We start from the raw sequence: 19,299 nt of genomic DNA on the forward strand, positions 1-19,299 counted from the left end.
ATGGCCTGAAGCTCCCACCTCCTCTTACCAACAGGCTGGTTTTATGATGCTCCCCATTAAATGCAGAGAGCTAAGCAGAAGGTTTATTCCGAAGTGCCACCCCGCTGATGAACACGTAGCCATTCGTGCTGCAAGAATTAAACACGGTTTCCAAGTCAAATAAACACGGTTCAAGCATCTGATTATGGAGAAGTAACAGCCTGCAAGGACAACTCAGAGTATTTTCACATAAAAAGTATCCTAAGAATGCACATAGTTACTGAAATGCTCTACATACACACATGTGTATGGGGGAAAAGAGACTATTTACAAGGGCATGTAGGGGACAAGGGGCAATGGCTTCAAACTGACTGAGGGCAGGGTTAGATGGGATATTGGGCAGGAATTCTTGTCCATGAGGGTGGTAAAGCCCTGGTAGAGTTTGCCCAGAGTATCTGTGGCTGTCCCATCCCTGGAAGTGTCCAAGGCCAGGTTGGACAGGGCTTGGAGCAACCTGGGCTAGTGGAAGGTGTCCCTGTCCGCAGCAGGGGGTAGAATGAGATGAGCTTTAAGGTCCCTTCCCACTCAAACCATTCCATGATTTTATGGCTGAGCAGTTGTGGATGTCAGCAGGACACTCTGGAGTTGCTGTGAAGGGTCAGTGGCTGGGCTGAGCTCCTGCGAGTTCAGAGGGGGTTTGTGGTATAAAATCCCATCTCCCAACTCAGCAGGTGAGAGAGCTGTGCTGGGGAGGAGGAAGAGGTTTGTGTGAATTCCCTGTACAAGAGTGAGCCTGATAAAGTGAGAATGGGGTGGAATGGGATGAGCTTTGAGGTCCCTCCCAACTCAAACCATCCCATGATTCTATGAACACAACAGCTTTATATAACCAAGATTTTTGGACTTATTTGTGGAAAACTATTGCCAAATATCAAATTAAAGTATCTGACACAGGTAAGAAAATGTGACTTCAGTGAAGACTAGCAGACCTTTGTTTACCCCTGTATCCACAGCAAATTCCAGTAGCAGCAAGGTTTCATAACCAAAGACGTATATGTTACTTTAACATCCTCAGCAGAAAAATCCAGTTACTGATCGTTATGGATTCCAGAACCTCGGGTGAGGCACGGGGTGTGTGTGCCTCTCTTAAACGGTTTATTGGAATTATGAAACAACTTACAATAAATTTTCTCATCCTCACGTGGTATTTTTAAGAACGCTCTCTGGTTCTAGTGGATGCCACATTGCCAAGCAGCAACTAAAACATCAAATATGATTCATATTGTCTCATCAGTGCCTTATAGGTACATGACGGAGAATCTCTTTCATAACCTGTATCTTAGTAGCAAGATCAGTCCCAAATAGGGAGTCAGCCAGAGCCAAACAAGTTCCTGGAATCATGGAATGGTTTGGGTTGGAAGGGACCTCAAAGCTCATCTCATTCCACCCCCTGCCACAGGCAGGGACACCTTCCACTAGCCCAGGTTGCTCCAAGCCCTGTCCAGCCTGGCCTTGGACACTTCCAGGGATGGGGCAGCCACAGATACTCTGGGCAACCTGTGCCAGGGCTTTACCACCCTCATGGACAAGAATTCCTGCCCAATATCCCATCTAACCCTGCCCTCAGTCAGTTTGAAGCCATTCCCTCCTGTCCTGTCACTCCAGGCCCTTATAAATAGTTTCTCTTCATCTTTCCTGCAGGGTCCCCTCAGGTACTGGAAGGCTACAATTAGGTCACCCCAAAGCCTTCTCTTGTCCAGGCTGAACAATCCCAATTCCCCTAAGCCTTTCCTTGCAGGAGATGCTCCATCCCTCTAATCATCTTGGTGGCCTCCTCTGAACTCGCTCCAAACAAGAACCAAGTTTTAAACACTGGAAATAGATGGGAAAGGTTACAAAAGCCTTGGATCAAAGCCTGATTATCTCCTGGTACAGTCACTGCAGCAGGGTGTGTGACACAGCAGAGTCTCCATCTCCCTCCTGGATTCCTGGGGCTGTTTCTGAGCACAGGCCCAACACAGACCTCCTGGAAACACAGACAGCATCACACTGTCCAAACAAAGGAAATTCAGAGCTAGTGTTGTACCTGGTCCCCTTGCAAATCACGCCCTTACAGGAACATTTCCTCATTACATCCTGCCTGTGACACTGCTCCTGTCAGGCCCTGAGCACTTCCAAAAGATTTATCTGCTGGCCACTCGTCCAAGTCGGTCAGAGGTGAGAGACACTCAGTACCTACAGGACGGACTTCACGTGTTCCTTCAACACGAGTTAAGGAAGGCAAGAACCTGATTCCAAGAACTACTGGGAACAGCTATGGAAAAGCTTCCCAGAAGGGTCTTCTGAAAATGGCACACCAAAAATTAACATCTATTCCATCTATCAGGCACATGCATCTAAGTCAAACATCAAAGCTGCACATTTAAAAACCAAAAGGATTCCATTTCTGACTCAAACATCCTTATTTATCCAATGAACATAAAGAATTAATATCAGAAGCAGAAGTTTTCCTACATTTCCTGTGGGCTGAGTCAATGTTTCATAGCATGTTTTATTTCAATTACAGACTTTTTTTTTTTTTTTGTGGGGTGGAGTGTTTCTTGTAGGGTGCTTTTTTTCTTTTGCTTATTGTGCAGTTAAACACAGTCAACCCAACTATCACCATTTTGGCCCTTAAAACATAATTAATTGTTAATATTGGTAGTATTGTTTATCCATAGCTTTGCTTTCCACTTTTCCCTCTTCTCTCTGCTTAGAGGAAAGAAAAGAATTTTCCTATCAAGGCCTACAAATTAATAACACTAGAAGGAAATTAAGTCTTTATAAACAGAAACAGCTGGATTTGGATGCTTTGGGACTCTCTTTGTGCATGGCCCCTCTGCCCCCCTTCCAGTGGCAGGACCTCTGGTTTAAGGAATCATGTGCCCAGCAGGAGCTCTGGGAATTCCAGCCCATGACGACATCCACACAAACAGATCTGAATTAACTTCAGCTGAAGGGGGAAAAAAAAAACAACAAAAGGAAGCAAATTGCTCTTTCACTTGTAGATCATCAAGATGTTACTTTTCCTTTGTCTGCATGTTCCTGTGCATGTCAAGCAAGAGGCAGAAGGAAAGATCCCATCACCAGGCTTGTGGACTTTATTCTGCCAGTTCCTCTGCACTGTGCCAATTCTGGAGATTTTATAAACAATGCTATTTTATGACAATAACGTGATTTCTAAATTTACCAAGTCATGTTGCAGAGAACAGTTTTAGACGTGCAACAAGAGGAACAGCAAGTGCTATCAGTGAAATAAAGACTTGCAATATACTCGTTATTTATATGTTTTGCCAAGAATTCCCACAGTAAGTTACTGTAACAACTACAAACCCAAAAAATTTACAGGCAGTTGTGAGGGACATTTTGATCCTCAGGGATGCAGGCTGGAGAAATACATCTAGAACGTTTAGTCCCTTCACAAAGAAATTTCAGAGCCATGAAAAAACACCAATCCCCAAAGCCATGTATCTTGTAGGCTTATTGCTCAAGGTTAAAACATTTCTGGGAGGGGGGAATGAAAGAAAGTATTAATTTGATGAAAACAATTTGGCTTGTAAGGGCAGTACAGATCTCTGGGGCAGTCCAATCCTGACAAATGCCTCTCCAGAACCACCTAACCAGCCAAATCTGTCCTGCTGCCCAAGACAACCTGTGCCCAAACATGACCTTTGGGGAAAGAACGAGCTGTAACGCCCTGGTACATCCCCATCCCTGCTTCTTTTCCAACTGCCACTTGGTATTCTCCCAAATTATTACTTGGAAGCAGGCAGCTACACTTTCAAACCCTGCATGGCTCCTCTTTAAATCGAGTTCCAACAGTTCCCTCCCTCAAACCTATGAAAGAGCCATCACAATAATGCAAACTTACATAACAGAACCTGTTAAAATGTGTTAATGAGGCTATATTGACTAGCTGGCTTCCTTGCAAGAGCAACTCCCACTGGAAGTTAAAAATTTAAAAACTAGGAAAATTTTTTTTTTCTTCTTTTCTTTTCAAAGGGCAGAAATGAGAATGAAATCACCTAAAAATAGCTGAGAATCTTCAAGTGTCAGCTGTAACATAAAGAGGAATGGCTGTCTCTCCTTACAGAGCCAGGATGGATGGAGTGAGCTTGTGATTCAGGATCAAGACACAGAGAGCTTACACACAAACTGTAGATGGTAGGAAATAATCCTAATTTCCTAATTTTAATAATATTCCGGGACAATCCACAGCAACTTGAAATCCAGTGAAATTGTACTTTGTTTAAAAGTGGTGAATGTAAATTCTAACATCCTTTGCCTGCCAGAAGGAAAAGTGAAGTACATATTGTGAAATAACTGCAAAAAAGAGGTTTTAAACAACCCATTCAAATCATGCATCCTGCTCATGACAGAAGATGAATATAAACTATGTGTCTTTGACTTTGCTTTGTCTTTTCCATCAATCTTTTTTCCCCAAGAAGCCACCACGTCAAGGCTTTTATTTATAGAAGACATTCTCTTGCATTTAAATAGTTTCCTATCTCTGAAGATTTACTGAAGCAAACAGGGAGAAGACAGCTCAGATCTGTAATTTGTAGGGTACCTGTGGACATGGCAGCACCAAGATTTGGGGTAGCCAGACAGAAATCCAGGTGAGAGACACTGCAGATGACACCCCCAGAATGCAGCAGAAGCCACGGTGTCCCTCTGGGATCACAGGATCCCAGATTTCAGGGCTCACCCTTCCCATGTTCTGGAATGCAGCTCCGCTCTGGCCCCGCTCACTTCAACTCCTGCAGGATGTAAATGTTTGAGGTCTATTGAAACTGTTCCTCCACTCCACAGGGCTCAGACAGGGCTTGAACAGGCAGAGCTGCAACACTTCACCACCAGCCCGGCAGCACTGCCTTGACTTTCTTGTTAATTAGTGTCAGGGCATGACAAATTAAACCAGAGCCCACGTTGTTAAATGGAGTTTATGGTCAGGGTCAAGCTCCATCCCCTTCAAAGGCAAGAACCTTCTACAGATTCTAACTATGCTCAGAATTTTTTTTTCACTGGGTCCAGTCAAATTAGCCCGTAAGTATGACATAAAGAACTCAAAGTCTCAAACACTGTCCAAGTTTCCTGCAAATAATAAAAACAGCTGAAGTGTAAGTAATTTTTTAATTGAGATGTTTTTCTACTTGGTCTTCAACAAATCAAGTCATGAGCAACTGAACAAATCTTCTTCACAATTTGGAGAAATTGTGACCTTCCTGCCCAGGCCTGCCAGCAAGCTGAGCAGTACCTGCACACATACATGGGTTTATTACAGAAAGTTATCATTGCACTGTCAAATATTTAGAAAGCTCAATAATCACTAGGTTAAGGTACTTAACTACAAAGTTCTTTCTTTTGTTTATAGCTATGAAAGACATCTTCACTGGGTAATGACTTGACAAGAACCTGGTTGAGCAACTATATTCACTATTTACCTCCTTTTTTTCTTGCTATTACATGGTAAAATTACAGATCATGTCAAAATGTTCCATCAGTGCAGAATTTGCTTCTCCCTGGCAATATGCCTTCATGCAAATTACCTCTAATTATAATTCTTTATCTGTCACCGTGCACTTTTCATTTTTGAAATACAGGAGCGAAGTCAACTTGTATATGATACCTTCTTTTCAGTCTCACACATAAGATCATGAACCACTACCTCAACAAGAAGTTAACAGGTCAGATTATATAAAACTGATAAAACTGACTGGTCGCTAACATTTTCTGTCACTGTCAGTATGTGGAATTCTGTTTGGGGGAAAATGGAAATACATATTCATGCTTAATTCATTACCACTTAAAACAATGGACATTTGTTCTATCTATTTCTGCCTGACTGTTGGATTAGTATCAGAACACATGAAATCCACAGTTATAATGTCTGCCACGGAAAAAGCCTGTATCTTAAGGTTTACATTTATGGAACATGATGAAACTAGAGGATGGACAGAAAGACCTGCACAGCAGCTGGCAAGACACAAGTACCTTAACCCCCCTTATTCATCCCAAAACCCTCCCTGGTCAGAGATTAAAGCTGCTCTCAGCCCCAGAGCAAAGCCAAATGCATGAAGAGCTCTGCAGAGCCATCCTGCTGGCACGAGCACAGACCTTCTAGATTTACACTGTGCCCAGCAGGCTGGGCTCAAAAAGCCAAGGAGAACTTTCATCTGATCTTTCCTCTACCTATGAACTTCCAGAAGCACATGACAGCTACAAGCCTCCTGTGCACAGGGCTGGTAAAGGGCACAGAAACAGGGCAGGCAGAGGAGATTTCACTGCCATCGGGGGGGGGGATTGTGGTCTCCCCTGATCGGCTGCAGAGGGGAGGAAAGGAAATAAAATTCAATGACTTATCTCTTCCCAACCTTACCCAAGACTTTTGTCTTTCAGGAACACCCATGCAGTGCTCCCTGTAACCCAAACATGAAGTAGCAGCAGAGTATCAAGTGACCAAGCAGTGCTGTATCCCACGTGCCACGGGAAAAGCATCCCACGGGTCGCAGGTTGCCATCCTGTAAAACAGCCAGGCTGTTTATGGAGTAAAAGGCTTCAGTATAGAGCAAAATGGTGACTTCTGTAACTAATTTACTAAAGAAATGCTTAAAATTAAAGGAAACATAGAGAACAGTAAAAGACAACACATCAAGCTGGAGATCTTTCATAACCTTTATGAGGAACCAGTGGCCACAGGTGAGTTTTCCTGCAGTAAGTGCTGTAAAAACCAACCTTCCTCTGCCACCAGGCACAGCTCAGCCAGGTGGTGGAGAGCACAAGGATCCCTTTGCATTTTTCCCAGGATGAAATAAGGGACAAAATCCGAGAGAAAAGCGTGGCTATGTCGTGCCAAGGGCTTCTAACAGAAACACAGCAGCAAAGCCACTCCTTGGGGCAAACTGAACAAGATGTGTGGCTGCAGAAAGTTTGGGAATTATTTAGAGGATCAGTGAACATACAGAGGCCCCAAATGAAATGGTGGTTCTGCTGTGCTATGCTCTATAAACACAGAGAAAGCATTCTTGCCCCAACATGCTTACGTATTTTGAGCACTCAAAAAACAAGATGCTGGTGACCCTGGTATTTCTGGAAGAGTTGCTGGCTGGTAAATAGCAATATTGTGACCTCCCAAGTAACAAGAAAGAGAAAGGCAAACAACCGAGAAGAAAAGAGCAAAACAAAAATATTTCCATAAGCAGAACTTTTTATATCCCAAGAGGAGATATCTGTCTCCAGAGCTCAAAAGGGACACATTAACCTGTGCTATGAGACTTCAATAAATTTATTTGCTAGGAAGCTCAGCAAGGAAACAGAAAAAGAGAATTGTCTCAAATCCTACAGCAAAATTATTATGGAAAATATAATTGAACTGATGGTTGGGGTCTATCTGTGTACCTCAAAAAATCAGTGCAACGCTGCTCTCCTGTGCTCCCCTCACATCCAAGGGGATCAGGTGCTGTGAAAACAGAGGGCCACCAGAAACAGGCAAAAATATTGGAAGGCATCACTGGCTCGCTCTTTGTTGGTTTGTTTTAGACACCATCTACTTAATTCCAAAGTCAGAAACGGGAGGGAACACATCAGGGCCCCACTCTTGCACTAAGGAGCCAAGGAAGCAAAGGATGAAGAAAAGATGTTCCCATCCTAAGATTTCAGTGAACCACAAAAGAGGAAGAGAAATGTAGTTTTGCCTGGTCTACTCCAACGAACAAGGCGAGCAGCACTGGGACAACCTGGGCTACATCCACCTGAGCATTCCCAACGGAACGGGGAGCAGGGCTTGGAAGCAGTTTGCCCAACCCACCCTCCTCACCCTGCTCTGGTGCCCACTGGAGAGCCGTACCTGGATTCCTGCGGGGTGAGCCGAGCCAGAGGGCTCGCTCCAGGAGCACGCCTGACGTGCTCCAGCCACAAAGGTGCTTTTGTTCCCAGGCCCATCCAGGAGCAGCGTCAGGCAGGAGTCCCGAAGGGCAACACGGACACCGCGGCCTCGGCACCTCCCAGTTTGCTCTGGGAAGAGTTTACTTGCCCTTGTTGACTCAGCCTCACAAAGATACTGCGAGTGCTGCGGCAGCTCAGACAATTAAGAGATAATATACTAGATACACTACATAAAAAATAGGATATAATTAAGATACCAGAGGTTGAAAGGAAGCTGAGAAGTGAAGTACCAGCAGGGAAACAAAGCTTATGGCTGTTATCTCCGCAGCATTTTTATACTTGAAGAAAGTATGAGGTATGACATAATTAAACAACCACAACAAACTTCCTCTTCTCTATCACTACTATCAACAGATTCTCAGGGAAAATAGTAAAGCAAAGCTTCCTAACAGCACCTCCATTCACAGAACCGAGCAGGTGCTTGGCAGAGAACAATTAATTAACAAGTGAAATCTCAGTCTCCCTTATTAAATCTCAGAGCTGCTCCCTAACAAAACCCTCCCCTGCAGCAGGTCCCAGACACCAGCCTGTGGCACTGCTCTTCAATGGCTTTTATCACTGCCTTTTTTTTTTTCCCTTGATGGTATTTACCTACCATTTACCTACCAGCTGAGTAATGTGGCTGTGGAACAAAGTTCTGAGGAAACAAGAAGAAATGGGCAACTCTGCAGCACCCTCCACGTGCCCCTGAGAGTCTGGGCATCAGAGGGAAAGGAGCTACAAACCTGTGGATAAAGGTGGTCACAGCAGAGGTGTGCTTGGTTTAGAAGTACAGATAGATTCTGATTTCTATAGCTGTGTAAGACACTGGTAAGAAATGGAAGCTAATTATAGTGCCACAACAAAACATAGAAGGGAAATGGGGAAGAAAAAAAAAAACCCAACCCATATTCCTTGTTAAAGTAATTCTTACCACATGCTCCAGCTGCTTTCATAGCTACGTTTCAGGGTAAGGAGAGACCATTAAATGTCAGTCCACAAAGCAAACTTCATCTTATCTAGACTGCATTTCAGTTTGTCCATCTGTAGTGCCCTGGCTGAAGCAGGAGCTGTGAAAGGCACTCAGAGCTGCAAAATCCAAACCACTGTACTGAGGAGGCACAGCAGCCTGTGCCCTCTCATGATAAACATAACCAAGGACAGAAGTCTGAGAAATACCATGAAAAATCACTCCTGGCATGGGGTATAATTGCTCTACACTGTGCTCTTGTGATCTCCTAGAAAATATAAACAAACAAATAAGGATATTTAAGAGCAGTACTGTCAGTCTCCACAACTAAGCTCATGTCATTTTGGGATTAATACCAAGTACAATTATAAACACAGCAAAGATACTGCATTTCATTTGTTGCTACAACACGGCCTTCACACTGCATCTGGCTGCAAAGGTGCATGGAGGAGGGAAATATCACAGGGATGTTTATCTACAACCTATTCAATGTATTTTCAGCAGAACAACAAAATTCATCTTAGAGTAACAGGGAGATCACATCTGATCCCCGTTTTCTTGAAAGCACACTCCCACTGAAATAAAGCATCAACAGTTCTCAAAGAAATTAACTGAATTTGTATTTTTAGAAGCTAAACAGAAAGCCAAAGCCCAGGGACACACATCTGCTTCAACCCTATGGCTTCCAGCCACCAATGTCACTGTGGATCTCGTTGCTCCCTGTGAGCCTTCTGCTGCAGCCCCGTTGCCATCTGCCTGTGGACAGCCAGCTCACCAAAAATAAGTTTTTGTGTCACAGCAGAACAAGCACCTGCCAGGGGCGAGTGGCTGCCACTGCTGCTGCCACTGCTCTGCAGTGCTCTCCCCACGTCCTTACTCACTGACCTTTCCACAACCAGCCCGGCCTCCTTTGTGTTTGTTGCAACAAATACCTCCCTCCTTCCTCCATCACAACGCCTGTCTGTGACTCCTTCGGGTTCTTGCACTCGGTTTTCCATGCTTACTTAAAAAAAATGGGTACTTTTATACACAGAGACAGCACAGAAGGGTTTGTCACATATTCCACTCCCATTTTGGTCCATCTGCTCCCCACTTTGGGGAGCTCCCCACTGCAGACAACCACCTCTCTGTGAGACAAAGGCACAGAACCAAAGAGACAGAGCTTTGACAAAAGAGACAATTAAACCCTCAGCGTGTACAACCCTCCTGCACACGCCTCCAAGTGCTGCTAGAAAGCAGCCAAGGGTTTCACTTCAAAATGAACACTGCAGAAAAATGAAAATCGGACCCTTAGCCAAGGGGAACCAAAGGATCCCTCATTTTCTTCTCCAAATGGCAAATTTGCAGTTTCATCCCCAAATCCTTCAAGCTGCAGAAAGGAGAGCATCTGCCAGCTCACTGAGCCACCTGAGTAACTTTTTCCAGCCTAACTCCGAACTGCAACAACTTGCCATATCAAACTGCCAAATCTACAGTGCTCATTTCTTTCTGTGAATCCAGCTGTCATTTTTCCCAAATGCCTTCGCAGTCCCAACTCTCCCGATGCCAGAAAAACCTTTTCACAGATATACATAATTTTGCAAAACACATATGCTCTTTGTATGGCACATGAAGTCAATTAACAAGTTTACTTACTGAGTTAAAGGATGACACACAACAGTAAAACAAAAACCTCTTGCAGACAGCAAACACATGAACCTTCTCATCCCTACGAGGTGACTCTCACAAGGAGTGCTGAGTCTTAAAGCCCGTTTTGAGTACCCCAGATATTTCACACTTATCTCTGTGGCACCTTTTATTCTGTAATTACCATGGTGTCTGTGATCACCAGCTCGGGGAGTTAAATGTAAAACACGTTCAATTTGCTAGTCAGCAAGCACAGAGCAGGCACTGGGGCAACTATTTTCTCTCCTAAAAGAAAAGCAAGCACTAAAAGCACGTACCTTTCAACTGGTCAGCCACCACGCTCTGACCAACGCGCTCAATCACCTTCCCATCCTCCATTTCATAACGATCATCCAAATATTTGGCAGTAGCTTCTGAAATATGGACCTTCCCAGCCACCCCGAGCTGCTCCATCAGATTGGCCAAATTGACATCGTTGGACCACACATCGAACTTGAACCTCCTCATGCCCAAAATGCCACACAGGACCGTCCCAGTGTGAACACCGACTCTCATGTTCACCATTTCCTTCTTCTCCTGGCAGAACTGCTCGATGGCTCTGATCATGCCCAAGCCCATCTCGATGCAGCAGTACGCGTGATCCGGCCGGGGCTCGGGGCAGCCGGCCACGCAGTAGTAACAGTCCCCCAGAGTGCTGATCTTCTCACATTTAGTGTCCTCACACAGGCGGTCAAAGCGCCCAAAGAGGTCGTTCAGGAGTCCCACCAGAGCGTGGGCTGATTTGTTGGCGCTCATTTTCGTGAAGCCGACGATATCTGCGAACAAAATGCTCACTTGCTCTATCTGCTGCATTTTAAAAGGACGGAATATTATGGGGGTTTTCTGGATGGAGGGCTTCTTCTTCCTGTTTTTGGGGCTTGAGGTGGAATGACGTTTGATGGAGTTTTCACTTTCATCATCGCCCTGCTTCATTAAGTCATCGGCTATTATTCTTGGCATAACAGAATGAATCATCCTCTCTTTCAGGGCTTTTTCCACTTCCAAGTCTTTTCCATGCATGATGGATTGCCCCACTTTCAGGAATGTGCTTCTCGATCTGACTTCGGACATGATAAATAAATGAATGCCAATGGCATGGATGCAGATGTGCAGGAAGGCTTTACTCAAGAGCTCCCAGTAAACCGCGCCGGCCCCGAGAGGTGTGAAACAGTTCTCGTCGCGGAAGTGATAACCAAATGTCTCGAAGAGGACCGAGTAGGACAGTCCCAGAAACAAGCTTAAATACAGGGGTAAGTGCATCACCGTGTAAAGCAACAAGAGCACTTCGATACACATAGAAAAACTACCCACTTGGGAAAGACATGTGTCTGTGGGATCCGCCGGGGGAGTCCGATTGGACATGTCACCACTTCCTGAGACAGGCTTCAGAGCCTGGAACTGCGGAGCGAGGGTCAGAGCAAACACCAGGAGGGTGAGTATCAGCGAAGTCCAGACGTAATGGCGGGCGTAGGTCTTAGTGAAAGTGAACACAAAAAAAGCTACACATACCAGGAGGAAGCACAGAGCCGGCACCATGAAAACAATCTGTTTCTCTCTCATGTGTACGCCGAAGTAGATGCCCCAGAGCAGGCAGGCCACGCCGATGTAGAAGAGGGCATAGCGAAACCTGCGCTGGGTCTGCGGGAAGCATCTCTCCATGCAAGCCTCCTCCAGGTTGTTGGAGTCGAACTTGGGGTTCCACCACTTGGACGAGGCCCTCTCGAAGAGCTGCGGCAGCTTCTTCGGCCGGCGGAGGCCGGAGCCACCGCCGCCGGCTCCGCCGGCTCGGCGGGTGCCCCCCGACTCCCCCGAGCTGCAGCTGGAGGAGATGCTGTACTTGCAGTGCTTGGAAGAGGAGCAGCCCTGGTGCTGCTTGGGGTTGATTTTCACCGTCACGCTGTTGCTGTCCCCGCTGGAGTCGCAGCTCACCTCGGTGCTGTGGTGATGCAGCAGCTGCTGGTGCGGTGGGGAAGCCATGTTGTCAATTCCTCCTCAAGAGCCCGCGACGGAGTTGGGTCTCAGGGGCTGCCGAAGCCACCGGGCTCCTCGCAGAGTCGCCTCTAGTCTCCCCCGGTCCTCGCCGCGGAGGGGCGGCCGGGCAGCGCCGCGGCGTTCGGCCGCTGGCCGGGCTCCGCACACAGCGCGCCGTGGCAGCCCCGCATAGTCCCCTCGCCTGGGCCGGGGCTGCCGCCGCCCGCCGCTGGCCCCGCTCCCCCGCAGCCCTCCCGAGGCGCGGGGCGGGCGGGCCGCTGGCTCAGCCCCGCGGGGGGGACGCCGGGCCCCCGCCGGGAGGGGACCGCTCCTCCATGTCGGTGCAGCTGCCCCGCCGCTTCCTCCCCTCACGGCCGCCGACAAGGGGCCGCCTCCCGCCCTCAACCGCCCGCCCAGCCGGGACGGCAGCGGCGACCGCTCCCCTGCGCTCCGCCCGCCCGCCCGCCTGTCTGAGGGGAGGAAGGGGAGCTCTGGGACGCGCTCAGGCGGCCGCCACCATCTTCCCCGCGGCGCGGGGGGGGGCGCGGGGGGGCTGCGGGAGCGCGCCCCCGCTCGCCAATAGGGCGCGGCGGTGCGGCGGGAGCGCGCGCCCCCCCCTTCTCCCCCGACTTCCCGCCCCAGCGCGAGGGGCGCGGGCGGGAGCGGGGAACGGTCCCCTCAGAGAGGGACGGGCGCGATGGTGGTGGGACCGTCCGTGAGGGAGCGGCGGGACAGCGAGGGGTGGCAGGAGGCGCGCGGGCCCCTCGGCGGGGACAGCCCTCAGCGAGGGGCCGGGTGCGGGGTTCCCGGGCTGCCCCCGCCACCGCCCTCCCCTCCGGCTGACACTTGTCGTGCGCAGACAACACGCACTGTACCAAACAATTCAGCCCGAGCCCTGCTGCAAACTCGCCGCGTTATTTTTCTCCTCCGCTTGTTTATGGCTGACGCTATCTCGCCTGCACCGCTCCCTCGGTTTCATTATCTCTGCTCGCAGATGGCCCGTGGCTTTCCCTCCTTCGCGGGGTTTGTGCTCGTGGTACAGCTCCATCTCCCCCTCCCAGCTCTCTGTCCCTCACCCTGGCTCACAGGTGATGCTCCCAAATTGGTCCCACCTCGTCCCTCTCAGCCCCTCAGCTCCAGCCCCGGTTCTTCCTGCTGTGGCTTCTGCTTCCCTGAATCCCATTTACGGGTTTCCAGGTGAGCCTTTCCCAGAAAAGCACTTCACTCCAGCAGTCCTGCGTTCTGCAGTGCCTCTTCCCAAACAGTAAGTCCCTTCTCGTCTGAAGACCGCACCATTCCATAAAATAAATCCAAAGGCACCCTGGCTTGTACCGGTAATATCGTGGCCAGCAGGACCAGGGCAGTGCTGTGCGCTGCTGAGGCCCCTCCAATCCTTGGGACGGTTCTGGGCTCCTCACGACTTGGGCTGGAGCGTGTCCGGAGAAGGAAACAGAGCTGGGAAAGGGTCTGGAGCACCAGGAGCAGCTGAGGGAGCTGGGGGTGCTCAGCCTGGAGAAAAGGAGGCTCAGGGGGGACCTTCTCGCTCTCTGCAACTCCCTGACAGGAGGGGAGAGCTGGGATGGGGGTGTCGGGCTCTGCTCCCAGAGAACAAGGGATGGGATGAGAGGAAACGGCCTCAAGTTATGCCAGGGGAAGTTTAGGTTGGATACTGGGGAAATTTCTTTCCAGAAAGGGTTATTAAACATTGGAAGGGCTGCCCAGGGCAGTGGTGGAGTCACCATCCCTGGAAGTGTTCAAAAAACAAGAGGACGTGGCATTTCGTGATATGGCTTAGTGGGCATGGTGGTGTTGGGTCAAAGACTGGACTCGGTGGTCTTGCAGGTCTTTTCCAATCATAATGGTCTTTTTCAAAAATCATAACAGAAAATCCATGGCCACACAGTTACTGAAACTGAAACCTGCCTTTTTTCCCCTCTCCTTTGTAAAGATGCTCCTTCTCCCCTTAACCATGCCGTAACACATGCTTTTACTAATACTATTTTGAGGAAATTTTTATTTCCCGACATGCTCAAATACCAAAATAATCTATAATAAAAATTTCCAATCAGTAGCAGTACTTGTTCTGGTTTTGCTATGACACAGTTGTCTCTTGAATTCCAGCTAATGGCTCAGCTGATCAATATTTTATAGTGACTGGTGCTTTCCATGCGGCTCTTACATAAACACTGTTGGGAGGAAAGAAATCCCTGAGCTGACAGAGCAGAAAGGCAGGATGGCCTCCTGGGCTTGCCTATTAATTGATAAATTTACTAAAAATTCTGTCCAACCTTTTTATTGATTCATCTTAATTTACTTTAAGTTACATTTTTACTTCATAAAGGATGATGAATTTATTTAATCTGGAGGATTAAAGAAGTGCTACAACTTCCAAGGATTCAAAGACGCGGTGGAAAAAGTGACCTCATTGGCAAAGACTTTAAGGTAAAACTATGTGTGTTTTTTCACTTTGTTATGTAAATCTGTAAGATTTTTGTTGTTGTAGAAATCGTGCCATTTGAACTTTTGAGATTTAAGAGGTACTGAAATTTCAGCGTAGATTTTTATAGGCTTTTTAAATGATGGTTTTGTCTTATTATTATTGCTTCTGAGTTCAACTGCCAGTCTGGGTCAGCTCCATTTCCCAAACACCCTCTGGAAAAGGTAGGAACTAGAAAGAACTAAAATATGGTGGAGGACAGAAAATAGTTTAAACCAGTATTATTTCTAAGCGAGGATGTTGTTGAGAAGAACATCAGGGTCCATTTCCCTCCAGCTGAAGATGTGTGTGTTCCCTCTGGTATCAACAAAGTCATGACTTCACTCAGTTACTTTGGTCCAGGGTGATTGAGAATACACAGGCAGTAAATAAGTAAAATATTGCTTGCCTGGAGTGTAGTGAAGTTTGAGGCCTGAAACTTGCTTGGCTGGGCTTCAATTTTCACCTGAGATGAGGATGAGGATGAGGGTGTGGAATGGCTCCTTCATTCCAAATGAGGCTGTTGTGTATGTGCAGCCGTAGGTGAGCGCAGGGAGAAGGAGGTTCAGGCGTGTGTCCTGCCCAGAGAGAGCTCAGGTGCACGAGATACCACTCATACAGAATTCCCTGTGTGCATCTTTTGGACATGGACCAAGGCGTGTGCAGGAGGAGGAGGAGGAGAACAGGCAAGAGCAAAGCTCAGTGAGAAGCAAGAGAAGTGTATCTTGTTCCCCCCTGTGCTCAATAAAGCGGGACTTTGTAATGTTCTTAGAATAAACAGAATCACATCAAAGATACTGGCTACATCACAAGTTTTCACTGAGTGACCCACATGATCCCAAATTACTAGTCAGAGACAGCTTTTGATCTCTGCTAATGAAGCAGTTCCTCTTTCCCCACTGGTTCCAAGGAGTGAAGTGGGATGGAAGGAGACATCTGACTTGTCAAACCCTGCTCTGGTGAGCTTCACATCGGGATTTTGAGGTTGGTCAGAATCCTTGCTCCCCCAAGGAAGCTCCCATTAGGTTTGTAACTCACAGACTCCCATCCTGGTCCTCCTCTTGATCTTTTGGATGGAACAGATGCCCAACATTTACTGGCCCAGCCATTCCCCAGCTTACTCTCATTATCAAGTTCACTGGAAACACATTGTGTTTCCATCATCGGGGACCAGTTGTCTTGTCTTCATTTTCATTAGCTCTGTTCTGGCTGGGACAGACCTAATGCTGTCTCCTGAAAGACTGAATTTTTAACTTGACTTTGTTTTTATCATGATTTTTTTTTCTCTGTTGAACTCAAGAATAAATACATATAAGCAGCAAACAAGAAATGCCAGTGATGCTTGGATTTACATCAAGCCTGAGTAAGGTTTGTTTTAGAGGGCAAGAAGTGGTTTGAAGTTGTATCCATTATTACCCCTCACCACCTTCTGGTTTGTTTTTATCCAGGAGGAGTTTAACCCCACACTGTTAGATAATACAGGCAGTATTATATTCCCCTCTAAGGCAGTGCCTCAGGGGATAATGTCTGTAGCATCCTTCAAGGAAGATGCTTCCTTTGGATCACTTTCTTAGCAACCACACTGAGCACATCCTGGTAGTGCTGGGAGCCTCCACACAGTCTGGATTTTGAGTCTTGGGTTCCTTCTGGCCTGGGTTGTGCTGGTCTCCTGTGGAGAATTCTGACCACCCTTCCAAAGTACTCTGTGACTGGTTTCCTTTCTCAGGGACCGGGTTAGAGGAGATACTTTACAGAGCAGTAGCTGGGCAAATACAAATCCTACTTGCAGAGTTCTCTTAGCTTCATGCCACTAATATACATATTTAGTCTAGAGAACTGAGTTTACTTCTCCTCTCAGAGGCACAGCTTTGTCAGCTCTAATGATGAGCTCTCGCTCGACGTTCACAATATTGTGCTCCGCCGCTTATCTGATGGAGCCACACGGAGTTATTTAGGGGGTTCTGAAATGTGACAACCCACATGATGCTTTTTTAGACTTCACAAACCGCCTTCACGAGGCAGAAGAATATGACATGGGAACGGCTGGCTGGAACAACGGCGTGTCTTAATGCCGGCGTGGTTGGTGGAGCTGGGGAGGAGGAATGCTGTTAAGAAGTTTGCAGCTTTTATTGTGTGCTGTCAAAGGAGAACTTGCAGCCTGAAAGAAGAGGCGTCATGGACTATTGATCCTATCTGGAAACAGCATAAATGTTGGAGGCAAATATGTTAAAATCTGTTTTGACCATCACACGGATTCAAGGGAGACAGCTCGGATGCCCCGTTCCCTCCTTTCTTACCTTAATAAATGGCAACATCTCACTTCCTTACAAACTTCTCTGTCTTCATCCTTGTGGACACGTGCAGCATTCATTGCAAGCTTTGTTTTGAATCCTGGTAACCTCTAGGTGAAAGAACTCATTAAAAAAACCAAAAACCCACCAGATTTTCTGGCTTCTGTTCACAGATTAACAGGCAAACATTAGAAAATATTGTGAAACGTTGTTCCTGCTCCATGCTTTTTAAAATTGTTCAAGTATCACAGTGCTTATCTCATTTTTCCATAGCAGAAGAGCACAAGGATTACCTTTGACATCTTTTCCATACGAAGCCACGGAAGCTGAGTAAGTGGGTGGTGTGTTCTTCTCACTTCCTCACAGTGGCCAGGTTGGTTTTGTGTTGTGTACTTTCATCCCTCTGAAATTGCTGTTCAACTTATTCATGTTACTGAGACAATTTTGTATACCAGATGCACAGGTAAAATAAGTGAGTAAGCAGTAGAAGACCTTTTTATGTGAATTGGATCTTTTTATGTGACTCAAGAGGGAGGATAAATCCTGGTCTGGCTGAGTGGGAATCTCTGGCTCCTGTGGGACCAGGATTTTACTTGCAGGCTTTATGGTTGTTTCATTGGAGAGGCCTTTATGCTGAAAGCAATGCAGAATATTCTGCTTGTTTGGCAAAATGTCTGCCACCAGGAGGTGGCTTCACTCAAATATACATTTCTGTAAGACGAAGACAAACTTAAAATTTATTGCTCATTCTGTTCATAACCAGAAGTTCTCCTGGCTTGCCAAGCTGCTGAATCAGCTCGGGTACCTCACCCTTGAGTCAGCACAGCCCAAAATAGAAAGTTGCTCCGTTTCCGAAGAGAGGAAGTCCCACTGTTGCCTGCAAATACAGCCTCATCTAACGGGCTTTTACAGCTGTGAACACTCAATGGAGGGACTTGTGGGACACTCTGCTTCTTTAAAAAAAGAAAGGGAAATAAGAAGGCATTTTCTGACTCAAACCAGGAGTGTTCATGTTGCTGTGAGTGGGACTGTGTGGGTGTGGAAGTACCGAGGAGTAAAGAGCAGGAGAAGGGCTGTACAAGTGGCAGTCACTCATGTCCCCTCAAGTCAGCATCAGGCTCCTGCTCCAGCTACTTGCAGCTTCTCAGGACATTCAAATTAGGGAGACAAGGGACAGGCTACAACCAAGCTGAAGCCAAGTCTTAAGTCATTAAGAAATGAGGGCAAGAAGACAGGGTAGAAGCTCTAAAACACTGACTAGAGATCAGCTACAGTGGTGCTCGTCCAGCATTCCCAAGGTAGAGTTGAGTCACTCCCGCTGCCATGCAGTAACTCCACTTTATAGCCCAGCATAAAATAGCAAAAACCAGTGAAAATGACCAAGAGCTGCAGTCAAATAGTGGGAAATGACACTTAAAGTCATTGGCAAGACTTCGTGGAAGGGAGTGAAAAGGCAATATAAAAGTAGTCCTTATGTGATTAAATTAGGGAGGAGTTTCTGTGTCTCCAGGTCAGGCCATTCACATTTACCCTTCTCCATCTGGGCAGCTTTTCCTCTTGCACGTGTAGCATCCTTAATTTTTGGTGCTCTGCAGAAGGACACCCATTCAAAATGAAGCTTCAAGGGTCTGTCAAGCAGCACTTGCTTGTGCCCCCTTCCCATGAGTGCTCCTCATTTTCCCTTTGGGCAGACAAAACCCAGTAACCTCTCTCAAACCCTGTGCAGGTGGGATATGCAACCATTACTGAGGGAAACAAACCTTTATCTCAGGCAAAGTCCTGTTGTATTTTACTTTCTCTGGAAGCTTTCCCTCTGTCTCCTCTGAAAGAAGGGCTGGATGCCCATGTGCTGTTCCCCTGTGCCTTGATGCTCCTCCACCTGTATAACATCACACCTTGCAGGATCTTGCAAAATAAGGTTTATGAAGCCAAGGAGGAGCAGAAAATAAAACCTTTCCATTCTCACAGCTCACTTATTTAGCCAA

The 19,299-nt window shown here is 47.0% G+C and overlaps 1 protein-coding gene and 1 long non-coding RNA gene across 3 annotated transcripts in view; one reads left to right on the top strand and one right to left on the bottom strand.

The window, feature by feature from the left end:
- Window positions 1-12,846, bottom strand: part of ADCY9 (adenylate cyclase 9) — an 85,305-nt gene extending 72,459 nt beyond the window's left edge. Inside the window, exon 1 of one of the 2 annotated variants that reach the window (XM_051780074.1) lies at window positions 10,855-12,846. In XM_051780074.1, coding sequence (XP_051636034.1) covers window positions 10,855-12,553 — 1,699 coding nt within the window. In that variant the 5' untranslated portion in view covers window positions 12,554-12,846. The remainder of the gene's footprint in view (window positions 1-10,854) is intronic. The other variant, XM_051780083.1, reaches the window with a different exon arrangement.
- A 563-nt stretch (window positions 12,847-13,409) lies between these two features.
- On the top strand, window positions 13,410-17,480 carry LOC127468617 (uncharacterized). The gene is made up of 3 exons (XR_007903616.1): window positions 13,410-13,811; window positions 14,889-14,989; window positions 17,019-17,480. It is a non-coding gene; the product is annotated as an uncharacterized LOC127468617 (long non-coding RNA).
- The last annotated feature ends 1,819 nt before the right edge of the window (window positions 17,481-19,299 follow it).

Source organism: Manacus candei, unplaced genomic scaffold, assembly GCF_025592945.1.
Source record: "Manacus candei isolate 608988 ecotype Guabito, Panama unplaced genomic scaffold, ASM2559294v1 h1tg000002l, whole genome shotgun sequence".
Classification (NCBI taxonomy): domain Eukaryota; kingdom Metazoa; phylum Chordata; class Aves; order Passeriformes; family Pipridae; genus Manacus; species Manacus candei.